The sequence below is a fragment of the Eleutherodactylus coqui genome, chromosome 4 (assembly GCF_035609145.1).
Source record: "Eleutherodactylus coqui strain aEleCoq1 chromosome 4, aEleCoq1.hap1, whole genome shotgun sequence".
Lineage (NCBI taxonomy): Eukaryota > Metazoa > Chordata > Amphibia > Anura > Eleutherodactylidae > Eleutherodactylus > Eleutherodactylus coqui.
In genome coordinates this window covers 288238861-288255550 of record NC_089840.1, presented here as the reverse complement: position 1 = coordinate 288255550, position 16690 = coordinate 288238861, and the positions used below count along the sequence as shown (strand labels likewise).

The following is a 16690-nucleotide window of genomic DNA, read 5'->3' as shown; positions in this document are numbered from 1 at the left end:
GATGACCAGACAGCCCTCTATAATGCACCGCCGAAGGCCGTGGTGACGTACTAACTGGACGGACTCCAACCTGTACTGAAGGATGTGACTTGGGCGCTCCAGACATATGCATACTACTAGGTAGTGTCTAGGAGCCGCATTCTGGCGGTAGCATCCTCTCTTAATTCCTCACTTGTGGGTCAGCACTTATTAACTCTTCACATCCCTGCTGAGGTAGAAAGGTTTGGAGACCTGGCGGAAGATTATGCAGAGCTTTACTATATATGATTCTCTTTTTGAGGGGTAGCGGTCGTTTTACCAGGCCGGGGGAATACATGTCATTTTTTTTTCTTTGCAACTCCTGTTGGTGGAACAACTGATGAGAAATTAACCCTTAGCTCAGCATTAATCCACATTAGCAGATCGGTCCATTGACCTTAGTTATGGTGGACGAGTCCCATAGACATGTGTTGTCCTCCGCAGCTCGTGACATCTTGTACTTCATAGTAGTTGTTTTGTTTTCTTGGCAGCCACAGACCTGCTTCTCGCCTGGAACCCGATCTGCCTGGGGCTGGTGGAAGGACTGATCGGGAAGGTGCAGCTTCACGCAGGTAAGATCACGCTGCTGGGTGAGTCAGGCGCCGGTGGCGTTGGGCCAGGTCTGGGTTGGGTTCATGTGATGGTGAGGTCATGATGGGTGAAGCCTCCCGTGTGCAGACAAACTCCAGGAATGAGCTATAAAAACTGATGCAAGTCACAATTATATGTAAGTGACCCCCTGCGGAGACTTGCACTCGGATCCTGTGAAGTCTTTAGTGCTCTCCTGGTTCTTCTGTCTCTGTGCTGACCCGCTCAGTGATGCCACGTTCTCGGATCCTATGTTCTGGAGCTGTTTTGTACCCTTTCTATACATTTTAATGGAATCCTGCTGCAGATGCCGATCAGTAAATCCTCTGTCCAGCGATCTCCCTATAAAGAAATGTATACCCTACTCTGTAATAACTGACGCTGATTGGTAAACTAGTAAATCCCCCCCCCCCCCCTCTTCAGTGATCCCCTTAATTACAGATCAGGCTATACAGCGCTCTATAACTGGAGATAAAGACGCTGATCAGTAAATCCTCCGTCCGGTGATCTTATTATAGCTCAGGGTATACGGCTCTTTATAACTGAGGTTGAGGATGCTGATCGGTAAATCCTCCGTCCTGTGATCTACTTATTAAAGCTGAGGGTGAAGATGAGCTCTGTGTAGTTTGTTAGCTTCAGTGGCCGACGGCGGGCATGGAGGAAGGGACAGGAGCGGGGGGGGATGTGATATGAGGGGCGAAGGAGGAAGGGACATGAGGGGTGAAGGGGGGGGGGGGAAGGGACATGAGGTGGAAAAAAGGAATGGTGGGGAGGGAGGGACATGGGGTGGAAAGAAGGGATGGGAGGGAAGAATATAAGGTAGGAGGGAGGGGGGGGGAGGGATATGAGGTGGAGAGGGGGGGAGGGATATGAGGTGGAGAGGGGGGGAGGGATATGAGGTGGAGAGGGGGGGAGGGATATGAGGTGGAGAAGGGGGGGAGGGATATGAGGTGGAGAAGGGGGGGGAGGGATATGAGGTGGAGAAGGGGGGGAGGGATATGAGGTGGAGAAGGGGGGGAGGGATATGAGGTGGAGAAGGGGGGGAGGGATATGAGGTGGAGAAGGGGGGGAGGGATATGAGGTGGAGAAGGGGGGGAGGGATATGAGGTGGAGAAGGGGGGGAGGGATATGAGGTGGAGAAGGGGGGGAGGGATATGAGGTGGAGAAGGGGGGGAGGGATATGAGGTGGAGAAGGGGGGGAGGGATATGAGGTGGAGAAGGGGGGGAGGGATATGAGGTGGAGAAGGGGGGGAGGGATATGAGGTGGAGAAGGGGGGGAGGGATATGAGGTGGAGAAGGGGGGGAGGGATATGAGGTGGAGAAGGGGGGGAGGGATATGAGGTGGAGAAGGGGGGGAGGGATATGAGGTGGAGGGGGGGGGGAGGGATATGAGGTGGAGGGGGGGGGGAGGGATATGAGGTGGAGGGGGGGGGAGGGATATGAGGGGGAGGAGGGGGGGATGTGATATGAGGGGCGAAGGAGGAAGGGACATGAGGGGTGAAGGGGGGGGGGGGAAGGGACATGAGGTGGAAAAAAGGAATGGTGGGGAGGGAGGGACATGGGGTGGAAAGAAGGGATGGGAGGGAAGAATATAAGGTAGGAGGGAGGGGGGGGGAGGGATATGAGGTGGAGAGGGGGGGAGGGATATGAGGTGGAGAGGGGGGGAGGGATATGAGGTGGAGAGGGGGGGAGGGATATGAGGTGGAGGAGGGGGGGAGGGATATGAGGTGGAGAAGGGGGGGAGGGATATGAGGTGGAGAAGGGGGGGAGGGATATGAGGTGGAGAAGGGGGGGAGGGATATGAGGTGGAGAAGGGGGGGAGGGATATGAGGTGGAGAAGGGGGGGAGGGATATGAGGTGGAGAAGGGGGGGAGGGATATGAGGTGGAGAAGGGGGGGAGGGATATGAGGTGGAGAAGGGGGGAAGGGATATGAGGTGGAGAAGGGGGGGAGGGATATGAGGTGGAGAAGGGGGGGAGGGATATGAGGTGGAGAAGGGGGGGAGGGATATGAGGTGGAGAAGGGGGGGAGGGATATGAGGTGGAGAAGGGGGGGAGGGATATGAGGTGGAGAAGGGGGGGAGGGATATGAGGTGGAGAAGGGGGGGAGGGATATGAGGTGGAGAAGGGGGGGAGGGATATGAGGTGGAGAAGGGGGGGAGGGATATGAGGTGGAGAAGGGGGGGAGGGATATGAGGTGGAGAAGGGGGGGAGGGATATGAGGTGGAGAAGGGGGGGAGGGATATGAGGTGGAGAAGGGGGGGAGGGATATGAGGTGGAGAAGGGGGGGAGGGATATGAGGTGGAGAAGGGGGGGAGGGATATGAGGTGGAGAAGGGGGGGAGGGATATGAGGTGGAGAAGGGGGGGAGGGATATGAGGTGGAGAAGGGGGGGAGGGATATGAGGTGGAGAAGGGGGGGAGGGATATGAGGTGGAGAAGGGGGGGGAGGGATATGAGGTGGAGAAGGGGGGGGAGGGATATGAGGTGGAGAAGGGGGGGGAGGGATATGAGGTGGAGAAGGGGGGGGAGGGATATGAGGTGGAGAAGGGGGGGGAGGGATATGAGGTGGAGAAGGGGGGGGAGGGATATGAGGTGGAGAAGGGGGGGGAGGGATATGAGGTGGAGAAGGGGGGGGAGGGATATGAGGTGGAGAAGGGGGGGGAGGGATATGAGGTGGAGAAGGGGGGGGAGGGATATGAGGTGGAGAAGGGGGGGGAGGGATATGAGGTGGAGAAGGGGGGGGAGGGATATGAGGTGGAGAAGGGGGGGAGGGATATGAGGTGGAGAAGGGGGGGAGGGATATGAGGTGGAGAAGGGGGGGAGGGATATGAGGTGGAGAAGGGGGGGAGGGATATGAGGTGGAGAAGGGGGGGAGGGATATGAGGTGGAGAAGGGGGGGAGGGATATGAGGTGGAGAAGGGGGGGAGGGATATGAGGTGGAGAAGGGGGGGAGGGATATGAGGTGGAGAAGGGGGGGAGGGATATGAGGTGGAGAAGGGGGGGAGGGATATGAGGTGGAGAAGGGGGGAGGGATATGAGGTGGAGAAGGGGGGGAGGGATATGAGGTGGAGAAGGGGGGGAGGGATATGAGGTGGAGGGGGGGGGGAGGGATATGAGGTGGAGGGGGGGGGGGAGGGATATGAGGTGGAGGGGGGGGGGAGGGATATGAGGTGGAGGGGGGGGGGAGGGATATGAGGTGGAGGGTGCGGGAGGGATATGAGGTGGAGGGTGCGGGAGGGATATGAGGTGGAGGGGGGGGGAGGGATATGAGGTGGAGGGGGGGGGAGGGATATGAGGTGGAGGGGGGGGAGGGATATGAGGTGGAGGGGGGGGGAGGGATATGAGGGGGGGGAGGGATATGAGGTGGAGGGGGGGGGGAGGGATATGAGGTGGAGGGGGGGGGGAGGGATATGAGGTGGAGGGGGGGGGGAGGGATATGAGGTGGAGGGGGGGGGGAGGGATATGAGGTGGAGGGGGGGGGAGGGATATGAGGTGGAGGGGGGGGGAGGGATATGAGGTGGAGGGGGGGGAGGGATATGAGGGGGAGGAGGGGGGGAGGGATATGAGGGGGGGGAGGGATATGAGGGGGGAGGGATATGAGGGGGAGAGGGGGGGGAGGGATATGAGGGGGAGAGGGGGGGAGGGATATGAGGGGGAGAGGGGGGGGAGGGGGAGAGGGGGGAGGGATATGAGGGGGGGGAGGGATATGAGGGGGAGGGGGGAGAGGGGGGGGAGGGGGAGAGGGGGGGAGGGATATGAGGGGGGGGAGGGATATGAGGGGGAGGGGGGGGAGGGATGGGAGGGGGGGGAGGGATATCAGGGGGAGGGGGGGGAGGGATATCAGGGGGAGAGGAAGGATATGAGGTGGAACAGTGGGGGGAGGGGATATGAGGTGGAAGGGGGTGAGGGATATGAGGTGGAAGGGGGGGTGAGGTGGAAAGGGGGAGGGAATGGTAGAAGGTTGGAGGAATGGGGGGGAAGGGACATGAGGTGGAAACGGTGAGAGGGATATGGGGTGGAAAGGGGGGGCATGAGGTGGTAAGGGGGAAGGGAAGGACAAGGTCAGAGGAATATGAGGGTGGGTAGGAGGGAGGGGAGAGAGGGGTATGAGGTGGACAGAGCAGGGGGAGATGGGGTGATTGGATAGCGAAGGGGGTAAGGGACATGAGGTGGGGAGGGACATGAGGTGGAGAGGGGGGGAGGGGTATGAGGGGGAGAGGGATATGGGGGGGAGGGATATAAGGGGGGAAGGGGGGATATGAGGGGGGAGGGATATGAGGTAAAAGGGGGGAGAGGGGGGAGGGGATATGAGGTGGAACAGTGGGGGGAGGGGATATGAGGTGGAAGGGGGTGAGGGATATGAGGTGGAAGGGGGGGGTGAGGTGGAAAGTGGGAGGGAATGGTATAAGGTTGGAGGAATGGGGGGGGAAGGGACATGAGGTGGAAACGGTGAGAGGGATATGGGGTGGAAAGGGGGGGACATGAGGTGGTAAGGGGGAAGGGAAGGACAAGGTCAGAGGAATATGAGGGTGGGTAGGAGGGAGGGGAGAGAGGGGTATGAGGTGGACAGAACAGGGGGAGATGGGGTGATTGGATAGCGAAGGGGGTAAGGGACATGAGGTGGGGAGGGACATGAGGTGGGTAGGGGGGGACAGGGCATGAAGTGGGAAGGACGGAGAGATGGGACATAAGGTGGGAGGGAGAGTGGGATATGAGGTGGGTAGAAGTGATGGGAGGGAGGGACATGAGGTGGAAAGGAGGGAGGGTCATGAGATGGGGAGGGATGGATATGAGGTGGAAAGGAGGGGAGGGACAGGACATAAGGTGGAAAGGTGAGAGGGATGGTTATGAGGTGGAAAGAAGGGATGGGAGGGAGGGATATGAGGTGGAAAGGGATATAAGGTTGGAGGTATATGAGGTAGGGAGGGGAAGGATGGATATGAGGTGGGTAGGAGGGAGGGGAAGGAGGGATATGAGGTGGGTAGGAGGGAGGGGAAGGAGGGATATGAGGTGGGTAGGAGGGAGGGGAAGGAGGGATATGAGGTGGGTAGGAGGGAGGGGAAGGAGGGATATGAGGTGGGTAGGAGGGAGGGGAAGGAGGGATATGTGGTGGGTAGGAGGGAGGGGAAGGAGGGATATGTGGTGGGTAGGAGGGAGGGGAAGGAGGGATATGTGGTGGGTAGGAGGGAGGGGAAGGAGGGATATGTGGTGGGTAGGAGGGAGGGGAAGGAGGGATATGTGGTGGGTAGGAGGGAGGGGAAGGAGGGATATGTGGTGGGTAGGAGGGAGGGGAAGGAGGGATATGTGGTGGGTAGGAGGGAGGGGAAGGAGGGATATGTGGTGGGTAGGAGGGAGGGGAAGGAGGGATATGTGGTGGGTAGGAGGGAGGGGAAGGAGAGATATGTGGTGGGTAGGAGGGAGGGGAGGGATGGAGATGAGGTGGAAAGGGTGGGGGGCAGGACATGAGGTGAAAAGGAGGGGAGGGACAGGACATAAGGTGGAAAGGTGAGAGGGAGGGTCATGAAGTGAAAAGGAGGGATACGAGGTGGAAAGGGATATAAGGTCGGAGGGATGTGAGGTGGGTAGGAGGGAGGGGAAGAAGGGATGTGAGGTGGGTAGGAGGGAGGGGAAGAAGGGATATGAGGTGGGTAGGAGGGAGGGGAAGAAGGGATATGAGGTGGGTAGGAGGGAGGGGAAGAAGGGATATGAGGTGGGTAGGAGGGAGGGGAAGGAGGGATATGTAGTGGGTAGGAGGGAGGGGAAGAAGGGATATGAGGTGGGTAGGAGGGAGGGGAAGGAGGGATATGTGATGGGTAGGAGGGAGGGGAGGGACAGGACATAAGGTGGAAAGGTGAGAGGGAGGGTCATGAAGTGGAAAGAAGGGATGGAAGGGAGAGATACGAGGTGGAAAGGGATGTGAGGTGGGGAGGGATATGAGGTGGGTAGGAGGGAGGGATGGACATGAGGTGGAAAGGGGGGAGGAATAGACATGAGGTGGACAGGGCGGGGGGAGATGTGGTGATTGGTTAGAAAATGAGGTGGGAAGAATGGATATAAGATCAGAGAGATATGAGGTGGGGGAGGGAGGGATATGAAGCGGGTAGGATGGGGAGGGGATTGGATGGATAATGAGGTGGGAAGAAGGGATATGAGGTGAGGTGGGAAGGAGGGATGATATGAGGTGGTAAGGAATATGACATGGGATGGATATGAGGTAGGTGGGATGGTAGGATATGAGGTGGAAGGGGATGGATATGAGATGGGACGGATGGATGAATATGAGGCTGGATGGATGGGATAGATGGTTGGATGGATATTGGGTGGAAGGGAATGGAAATTAGATGGGAAGGAGGGATGGATAGCTATGAGGTGGAATCGATGCATAGATGGATATGAGATGGGAGGGAAGGAGGTATACGCCCGTTTTATGGTCCTCAACATCTTAGAAGGAAGTATCAGGATGCAGCTTGGCCCGGGTCCTGAGCAGCAGGAAACTCCATCCTGCGGTCGCCCTGATCTGTGTGTACACAGGATGCAGATAGCGCGACCTCCCCATTCAGTCCTATCATTATAATTTCCTCCGGAAGACTATAATAGGCTCGTCCTGGTGAATGGTCGCTAGTAATGTGCAGTTATCTGTATTTATATAATGACAACGTATTCTACAGCCCTGTACAGACGTTACATACAGAACAATGGGGGGGACAATAGGTTAGAGTCTACGAGGAAATATGGGGGACATAAGAGCTTGCGTCATACGTGGAGATAGGGGTGACACCATGTAACGTGTATGGTGACGGCTAGACTTGTGGGGTGTCCATCTGGTTTCTTCTGTCTAGTAACGCCCTCTGGGACCTCTCTTACAGACCTTCCTTGGTGGCTTCTTCTCATCCGTCAGAAATCCCTGATTGGAGTCCTTCCGGAAGGCCATGAGCTCTACAAAATCACTAAGATTGCTGTCATTCCCTTGTCTGCAGCGGAACCGCAGGACCTAGAGCTGGAGGTAAGTGCTCACCAACAGAAATGGCCCATTAAAGTCTATGGGATTGTGTAAAAACGCATATACACCAAATATGCATATATACACGCTCTGTTTTTTACAGTCTGCATTGTATATGCTCGTGTGAATGAGCCCTTACAGTAATGTGTAATAGTGTGTGAGGCGGTCACTAGAGTAATAGCACTGGTGTGTGAGGAGGTCACTGGCGGAGTAGCACTGGTGTGTGAGGAGGTCACTGGCGGAGTAGCACTGGTGTGTGAGGAGGTCACTGGCGGAGTAGCACTGGTGTGTGAGGGTGAGGAGGTCACTGGCGGAGTAGCACTGGTGTGTGAGGAGGAGGAGGTCACTGGCGGAGTAGCACTGGTGTGTGAGGAGGAGGAGGTCACTGGCGGAGTAGCACTGGTGTGTGAGGAGGAGGAGGTCACTGGCGGAGTAGCACTGGTGTGTGAGGAGGAGGAGGTCACTGGCGGAGTAGCACTGGTGTGTGAGGAGGAGGAGGAGGTCACTGGCGGAGTAGCACTGGTGTGTGAGGAGGAGGAGGAGAAGGTCACTGGTGGAGTAGCACTGGTGTGTGAGGAGGAGGAGGAGGAGGTCACTGGCGGAGTAGCACTGGTGTGTGAGGAGGAGGAGGAGGTCACTGGCGGAGTAGCACTGGTGTGTGAGGAGGAGGAGGAGGTCACTGGCGGAGTAGCACTGGTGTGTGAGGAGGAGGAGGAGGTCACTGGCGGAGTAGCACTGGTGTGTGAGGAGGAGGAGGTCACTGGCGGAGTAGCACTGGTGTGTGAGGAGGAGGAGGTCACTGGTGGAGTAGCACTGGTGTGTGAGGAGGAGGAGCTCACTGGCGGAGTAGCTTTGGTGTGTGAGGAGGAGGAGCTCACTGGCGGAGTAGCTTTGGTGTGTGAGGAGGAGGAGCTCACTGGCGGAGTAGCACTGGTGTGTGAGGAGGAGGTCACTGGCGGAGTAGCACTGGTGTGTGAGGAGGAGGAGGTCACTGGCGGAGTAGCACTGGTGTGTGAGGAGGAGGAGGAGGTCACTGGCGGAGTAGCACTGGTGTGTGAGGAGGAGGAGCTCACTGGCGGAGTAGCACTGGTGTGTGAGGAGGAGGAGCTCACTGGCGGAGTAGCACTGGTGTGTGAGGAGGAGGAGGAGCTCACTGGCGGAGTAGCTTTGGTGTGTGAGGAGGAGGAGCTCACTGGCGGAGTAGCACTGGTGTGTGAGGAGGAGGAGCTCACTGGCGGAGTAGCACTGGTGTGTGAGGAGGAGCTCACTGGCGGAGTAGCACTGGTGTGTGAGGAGGAGGAGGAGCTCACTGGCGGAGTAGCACTGGTGTGTGAGGAGGAGGAGGAGGTCACTGGCGGAGTAGCACTGGTGTGTGAGGAGGTCACTGGCAGAGTAGTGTGTAAGTCCTCGGAGATGTCTGCTCCACAGAAGGGGGACCCTGTCCTGTACACCATCTGTTTACGATGCCGCTGCTCGTTGGTTGCGCAGCTCTGCTGGGTGTGGAGTAGTCGTGATGACGTGTCATGTTCGCTGCCCCCGTTCTCTCTCCGCTGATGTCCTGCCATGATCCTGCTGGTGTCATGGAGATTACATAGCAGACGTACGGCTCTGAGGGAGCTGATCTCCGCTGGCCGCTCCCTGGACAGCCGCCGTCTATCCGCTGCCAGCATGGGATTTCTCATAGTTAATTCCCTTAATTACACTGGGTATTAGCGGTTGTTTTTCATGCAGCTCATCTAGTAATTAGGGGGGGGGGGGGCTGGAATGCCGCAGGGAGACGGTGGAGTTTATCAGATGTGGTTTATACCACGGTGTAAGTATCTGCCCCCACCACACGGAGCAGAGGGCACCCTGGATGTGCTGCTTCTGGGGCTGGAGTAATTGAGGGTCTTATCACCCAGTAATGGGGTCAGGGGAAATGGCTGCTGCAAGAAGGAGCTTTCATGCATATGGGGGAAGTTGTTTGGCCCCCTTTAGGGTATGTTCACACGTAACGGCAATGATGCAGCAAAATGTGCTGCATTTCTGCATCAAAAACCCCGGGAAATCGGAACCTTTGGAACGGATTTTGCCTTGAAGCCGTATGCAAATCTGCAGCTTATGTCAACCTGCACTGCGCTCCCCTCCCAATACTGGAAGTGACATCACATGATCACCGGCGGGGCGCTCAGTGGCAGGTGGTGTGCGCTGCGCTCTGGGTACCGCAGTACTGCAAAGTGAGAGGAGCGCAGGCGGAAGTTGGCTGTGGATTCGGGTTGTTTGATGGGGGAATGCGGTGGATTTGGCTGCAGCGTTTTCGCTACGTGTGAACGTTCCCTTAAGGTAGAAATGTAAATCCTCATGGAGATGATGTGCTGAATGGAAGTGGGGTAGAGTGCGGTGCATGTGGGGGTGAGGGGGACGCACGTCACATTCAATGGGGGCAGTTGTGTTTGGCTTCTCCTCAGCTCTTGAGAGGCCCTTACTGCCCGCCCCTTTACTGGCCGCCCCTTTACTGGCCGCCCCTTTACTGGCCGCCCCTTTACTGACCGCCCCTTTACTGACCGCCCCTTTACTGACCGCCCCTTTACTGGCCGCCCCTTTACTGGCCGCCCCTTTACTGACCGCCCCTTTACTGACCGCCCCTTTCCTTTCTCCTTTCTTTCAGCTCTGCAAGAAACACCATTTTGGCATCAACAAACCGGAGAAGATCACGCAGTCTCCTGATGACTCCAAGTTCCTCCTAAAGACCCTCACACAGATCAAATCCAATGTGTCTGCCCCCAATAAAAAGAAGGTAAGTAGCTTGGTGAGGGGCTGGTACCATGCCTGACTGAGCCATGAAAGGTAGCGTCTGAGGTGTTGGTACCATGTTGGACCGGGCCCCGATAGGTGGAGGGTAAGGGGTTGGTACCATGTTGGACCGGGCTCTGATAGGTGGAGGGTGAGAGGCTAGTGCCGTGCCGGACCGGGCCTCGATAGGTGGAGGGTGAGGGGCTGGTGCCGTGCCGGACCGGGCCCTGATAGGTGGAGGGTGAGGGGCTGGTGTCGTGCTCGGCTGGGCCTCGGTAGGTGGAGGGTGAGGGGCTGGTGTTGGGCTGGGCCCCGATAGATGGAGGGTGAGGGGCTGGTAAGGTGCCGGACCAGACCCCAAAAGGGGGAGGATGAGGGGCTGGTGCCGTGCTGGGCCACAATAGATGGAGGGTAAGGGGCTGGTAAGGTGCCGGACTGGGCCCCGATTAGTGGAGGGTAAGGGGTTGGTGCCGTGCCGGACTGGGCCCCGATTAGTGGAGGGTAAGGGGTTGGTGCCGTGCCAGACTGGGCCCCGATAGGTGGAGGGTAAGGGGCTGGAGCCGTGCCAGACTGGGCCCCGATAGGTGGAGGGTAAGGGGTTGGTGCCGTGCCGGACTGGGCCCCGATAGGTGGAGGGTAAGGGGCTGGAGCCGTGCCAGACTGGGCCCCGATAGGTGGAGGGTAAGGGGTTGGTGCCGTGCCGGACTGGGCCCCGATAGGTGGAGGGTAAGGGGTTGGTGCCGTGCCCGACTGGGCCCCGATAGGTGGAGGGTAAGGGGTTGGTGCCGTGCCGGACTGGGCCCCGATAGGTGGAGGGTGAGGGGTTGGTGGTGGCAGTATCCTTATTCCCACATACTGCTGCTGAAGGTTCTGCTTCAACACAGCAAAGTAAATATACGGCGTCTGGTCCTGGGCTTGTATGTAGAATTACAGCGGGGATTTAAGCCTCCTGCTCTGCAATCAATCAGAGGAAGGACAGGGTGTCAGCTGTTAGTGACAGCTGATAACCCGGAGGAGAAGGCAGGAGCGCTCAATGAGTGGGAAAGTGTCAAATAAAAAAAAACACACGTGAATGTCCCTCAGGGGTCTTATATGACGTCAGGGGGGACACAGATAGTAAAAAAACATGATTACATAAAGAAGTAAAACAACAATATACATAAGAAAGAAAATCACCCCAAACCGTCTCCGTACGCGCCCTGTAATCCAAAACCATACATATTATATATCAAAATGTCTGAAACAAAATGAGGGACCCGTTACCATACTTTATTTTAGTGTAAAGTTTTATTTTAAATAAAAAACAAAAAAACTAGAAATGTTAAAAAAATCATTTTTTTGTTCGCTTTTAACCCCAATAAAACTAAAAAATGAAAAAAAAAAAGTCAGTGAAAAAAGATATTAAAAAAATGCCCTTTATGTCACGGGAAAAAAACGCAGCAAAAATAATTTTGGTAGCTAAAGAAAAAAAAAAAATAGGGTAGTAAAACCGCCACATGGGTAAAATCCCTAAATGTGTCTGGTCCTTAAGCTACAAAGCAGGCTGGGACTTAAGGGGTTAAACTAGTGGATTGCAATAGCGGAACCCTCGATCGGCGGAGGATCTGCGGTAAAAACGCGAGCATTAAAAAGCACGTACCTTTTGCTTTATTGTTCGCACTCACGGATATGAATTGCGTGTTCTGAAAGCGGACTATAAATTGCAGCATGCTGTGTTTTGCGGCAGACGGCCTCCATCGCAGTCCGCCGCGGTCATACACATTACGGAAAATTCAGATTCGCAGGGTCGCTGGAATCTGCTGCGGGCCTCCGTGTGAAGAATCCGGTGCGCCCGTGTGAGCCCGGCCTTACAGCGTGCTGCAAATTATTGACCGGGGGACTAATTAGATCACGCGTCAAACTCAAGGCCCACGGACGCAATCCGGGTCGCCATGTTTTATGTGGCTTGCGAAGAGCTCTGAACGCACAAGGACCGGCGCTCCACTTTCCCCAGAGGACGTAGCCAGCGCTTGGCAGAGGGGGCGGCGCCAGCACAGGAAGCCGGTGCCATCTTGGATTTTGAGCTCCGGTGCACACCTTCACAGTGTTCAGCAACTCACAGGTGGCAGCACAGTTTTGCCAGCTCTACTCGGGCACCCTACCCACTCGCCAAGGTAGGAAGCTCAGTGCTAAAGAGGTGAAAGGGGAGCAACGCCATCATAGTGCAGAGCGCTCCACAGCCGTGTGATGGAGCACATACTCCTGGGGCTCATTCACACGGACGCATGCAGTTTTGGTCCATGACATGCGCAGACTGAAATTGTGTGTTCTCTCCGTATTTGGATCTTCTTGCATTACCCATCAATCTATAAGCATAAGAGCTGTACGCTGGTGAAGGGCGAAGGGAACGGCGTGGGATCCAGTGTGCTCCTCCCTCGCCACCAGGAAGGGGGCTTGTAGCTCGTAGGAACGGTTAAGCGGAAAATACCAGAATGCTGAGTCTCCAGATGTCCTCCAGTGGGTGATTACTGGGCCAGGAACCCGTTCTATCTGTTCTGTGACGGGGCGGGCAGCCTACGTGATGTTCACGGGGTAGACCACATGGGTGCGACTGCCGGTCATAAACCCTTAATATGAGACGGCCTGGAGGTTCTGACTCATACGAGTGCGGTGAGGAGACCGCGGTTATAATATAATATACGGGATTCAGCTTTACATTCTTGAAGGGAATCGGTCATAACGCCCTTTATGATAACCCTTCCCCAGCGCTGCTGCTGAGATGTCCTCCGGGCTGTTTGGTCCTGTACGCCGCGCCGCAATACCTTTACAATCTGCCTTTGATGTTTTCCCGCTCTGTATTCAAATGAGTTGAAGAGTCAGATTACCCCTCTGCGCCGCGCCGGCCGCCCCCAATCATGATCGGCATCAATACTGATCTCTCTTCTCTGTAGTCCCGCGCAGGCGCCGTAGCAAACCCTGTCCACTTCGGCGCACCCCAGCTCTCCCTTAGTTGCTGCGACTCCAGCGGTGTACTGCGCATGCGCCTGGAGGATCGTTAACTCCCAGTCATCTGACTTTGGACGCAGTGGGAGTAGCGATCCTCGGTACGCTGCTGAGGCTGCAGGTAGTAAGGGAGAGCTGGCGGGCGTGGGGAGGTTTTGCTACGGTGTCTGCGCGGGGTTACAGCAAAGAAGAGAAATCGTATGCATGCCCATCCAGAACCGGGGCGGCCGGCGCGGCGCAGAGGGAAAATCTGTAAAGGTACCGCGGCGCGGCGTACAGGACCAAGAAGGACGTCTCATAGCACCACTGTTGTAGTCCTTTTTCACGGGACGAACTGTCAGGCAAACTATGTCCTGTTTCTCGTCCCAGTGATCCAGGAGCGCCGATCGCTCACGGCGCTGCCGGCAGGGAGGCGGCGCGGGACGAAGAGCGTTCTCTCCTGTCGTTAAGGTTTCTCATTTAGTCGCTGCATACGTTTACACGGGACGATTCATTCAGATTTCCGCGGGATGAATGATGATCGTCCTGCGTAAAAGGGCCATTAAAGGGTTACGGTGGATTACATTGTAAAGACATGATGACGGATTCCCTTTAATCGGTGCTGGAGCTGACCGCTCATCCGTTCTCCATGTTGTCCTGACTACCGGCTTGGTGCTTCCTCCGTGATCACAGAGGACACGACTAGCGACTAGCTGCAGGACTTGTGGTGAGACATAATCTGTCCTCTTGACTTACGTTACCTAAACTTGCCGCAGCAGTCTCGCATGTCGCACACGACTGTCGTGACGTAAGTGCCTACCTACATCGGAATCTGCCGAACCGTTGGATTGGACACAGCCGTTTAGCACCGAGACTCGGCGCATTGGGGGCGGCCGCTGAACAAGAATCCGCAGAATGCCAAACACAACGATTCTTGATGTCTGGGATTCCATTGCTCCGCATTATCTGCAGTCCTCGGACCAGAACCGTCATCAGTTTGAGAACGGCGTTAAGAAGACAAAAACAATTAGACAAAAACATTTCTTCATTCCTGTGTGATCGGACTACATATTAATAATCACTCAGTGTGTATACCTTGTGTAGGGACACCCCGTATACCGCAGGTAACCCCCTCAGGATACCTTGCTCCCAGACACTGAATTCTTAGACCCCTCGGCTCAATTCGCCTTGTTTTTAATCCCCTCGTTAAGGTTTGGTGACCCCCTCAATACCCCTAAAGTGAAATGTATTGAGGCATCTGCCATGTTTTTCAGCAAGACGTTCAGCGGCATCCGAGGCATTAAATTGTCCCTCCTGAACACCTGAAACCTCCTCCGAGACCCTCACATCTAGTTTTGTGACGTTGCCTCCAGTGTACGACCACAATTTTATGTTTTGTACTTACAGAAGCTTTTTATCTCTTGGTTACTTTAATCTCAGGATAGGTCATCAGTGGCAAATTCACAGGGGTCTGCCATCTATTTCCCCGGGTCAGTGTCTTTGTGTACAGAGCTCGTTTGTTGCAGGAAGCTGACAGCTCCATATCTTGTGCAGTGGCCTACATTGGTACTGAACTCTTGAGTCCTATGGAAGTGAATGGGATTCAGCCTGCAGTACCAGCCCAGGCCACTAAGCAATGTACAGAGCTGTCTGCTTCCTGCAGCAAAACGGCTCCGTACACAAAAACACCGACCCGGGGAAACGGCCAATTCCCAGGTGGCTGACCCCTGCCAATTTGCTATTGATAACCTATCCTGAAGATAAGTCATCAAGATCTAGAAGTAGGACGACCTCTTAATTCTGCTTTGTCATTTGGTGGTAGAGGCAATTGCACATATCACGCCGCACCCTGTTGCCATAACCGCCTCTGGAATATGTAGAAGTTTTACTTTCACCGGGGAACGTTGTGTTGCCCCTAGTTCTTCCTCCTCGGCTGCACGTTTCATTTTCTCGATCCTTGATTCCTCCTTGGAGATTCTCGCTCGGTGTAAGAGACCATTCCTGTACATGCCAAGGATGTGTAGTTCCGCTGCTGTCTGGCACTCGGCGAGGGGTCTGATTTTTGGGGTTGATCTTGAATGCTTAATTTTCAGGGTAAAGAAAGTAAGGAAAAGGAGAAACTGGAGCGCCGCTTACTGGAGGAGTTATTCAAGATGTTCATGGACTCCGACTCCTTTTACTACAGCCGGACCTACGACCTGACCAACTCTGTGCAGCGGCAGAGGACAAGTGAGAAGACGGGGATTCCACTGTGGAGGAGGGTGAGTGGAGGGCGGGCTGTGATGGAAGGGTTAGAGTAGAGGCAGGTGAGGTGGGAGGGCAAGCCGGATGTGGAGGAGGGTGAGTGTAGGGTGGGCTGTCACGGAAAGGTGAGAGTGGAAGGTGGGTGAGGTAGGAAGAGGAGTGGAGGGCAGACAAAGCGGGATTGTGAGGGGAGGGCAAGTGGGGGATAAAGGGGCGGTGAGTGGGGGAGAAGTGATGTAGGAAGGGGAGGAAGAGGAGTGGAGGGCAGGCGAGGTGGGAGTGTGAGGGGAAGGCAAGTGGGGGATGGGGGACGAGTAAAACGGGGCGGTGAGTGGGGGAGAGGTGATGTAGGAAGGGGAGGAGGCGGCGTGGAGGGCAGGCGAGGTGGGAGTGTGAGGGGAGGGCAAGTGGGGGATGGGGGACGAGTAAAACGGGGCAGTGAGTGGGGGAGAGGTGATGTAGGAAGGGGAGGAGGAAGAGTGGAGGGCAGGTGAGGTGGGAGTTTGAGGGGAGGGCAAGTGGGGGATGGGGGACGAGTAAAACGGGTGGTGAGTGGGGGAGAAGTGATGTAGGAAGGGGAGGAGAAGTGGAAGGCAGGCAAGGCGGGAGTGTGAGGGGAGGGCAAGTGGGGGATGGGGGACCAGTGGAACAGAGCGGTGATTGGGGTAGAGGTGATTTAGGAGGGGGAGGAGTGGAGGGCAGGCGAGGCGGGAGTGTGAGGGGAGGGCAAGAGGCGGTTGGGGGACCAGTGGAACGGGGCGGTGAGTGGGGTAGAGGTGATTTTAGGAAGGGGAGGAGTGGAGGGCAGGCGAGGTGGGAGTGTGAGGGAAGGGCAAGAGGCGGTTGGGGGACCAGTGGAACGGGGCGGTCAGTGGGGTAGAGGTGATTTTAGGAAGGGGAGGAGTGGAGAGCAGGCGAGGCGGGAGTGTTAGGGGAGGGCAAGTGGGGGATGGGGGACCAGTGGAACGGGGCGGTGAGTGGGGTAGAGGTGATTTTAGGAAGGGGAGGAGTGGAGGGCAGGCGAGGTGGGAGTGTGAGGGAAGGGCAAGTGGGGGATGGGGGACCAGTGGAACGGGGCGGTGAGTGGGGTAGAGGTGATTTAGGATAG

At 56.2% G+C, this 16690-nt stretch overlaps 1 protein-coding gene across 2 annotated transcripts in view; it reads left to right on the top strand.

The window, feature by feature from the left end:
* The window catches only part of INPP5F (inositol polyphosphate-5-phosphatase F), a 34262-nt gene that overhangs the window by 6302 nt on the left and 11270 nt on the right, over positions 1-16690 (top strand). For both annotated transcript variants that reach the window (XR_010792649.1, XM_066601359.1), the window contains exons 2-5: positions 510-590; positions 7472-7608; positions 10253-10381; positions 15432-15599. Coding sequence is in view for 1 of the 2 variants with exons in the window: in XM_066601359.1 (XP_066457456.1) it covers positions 510-590; positions 7472-7608; positions 10253-10381; positions 15432-15599 (515 nt within the window). In the remaining variant the exon portion in view is untranslated. The remainder of the gene's footprint in view (positions 1-509; positions 591-7471; positions 7609-10252; positions 10382-15431; positions 15600-16690) is intronic.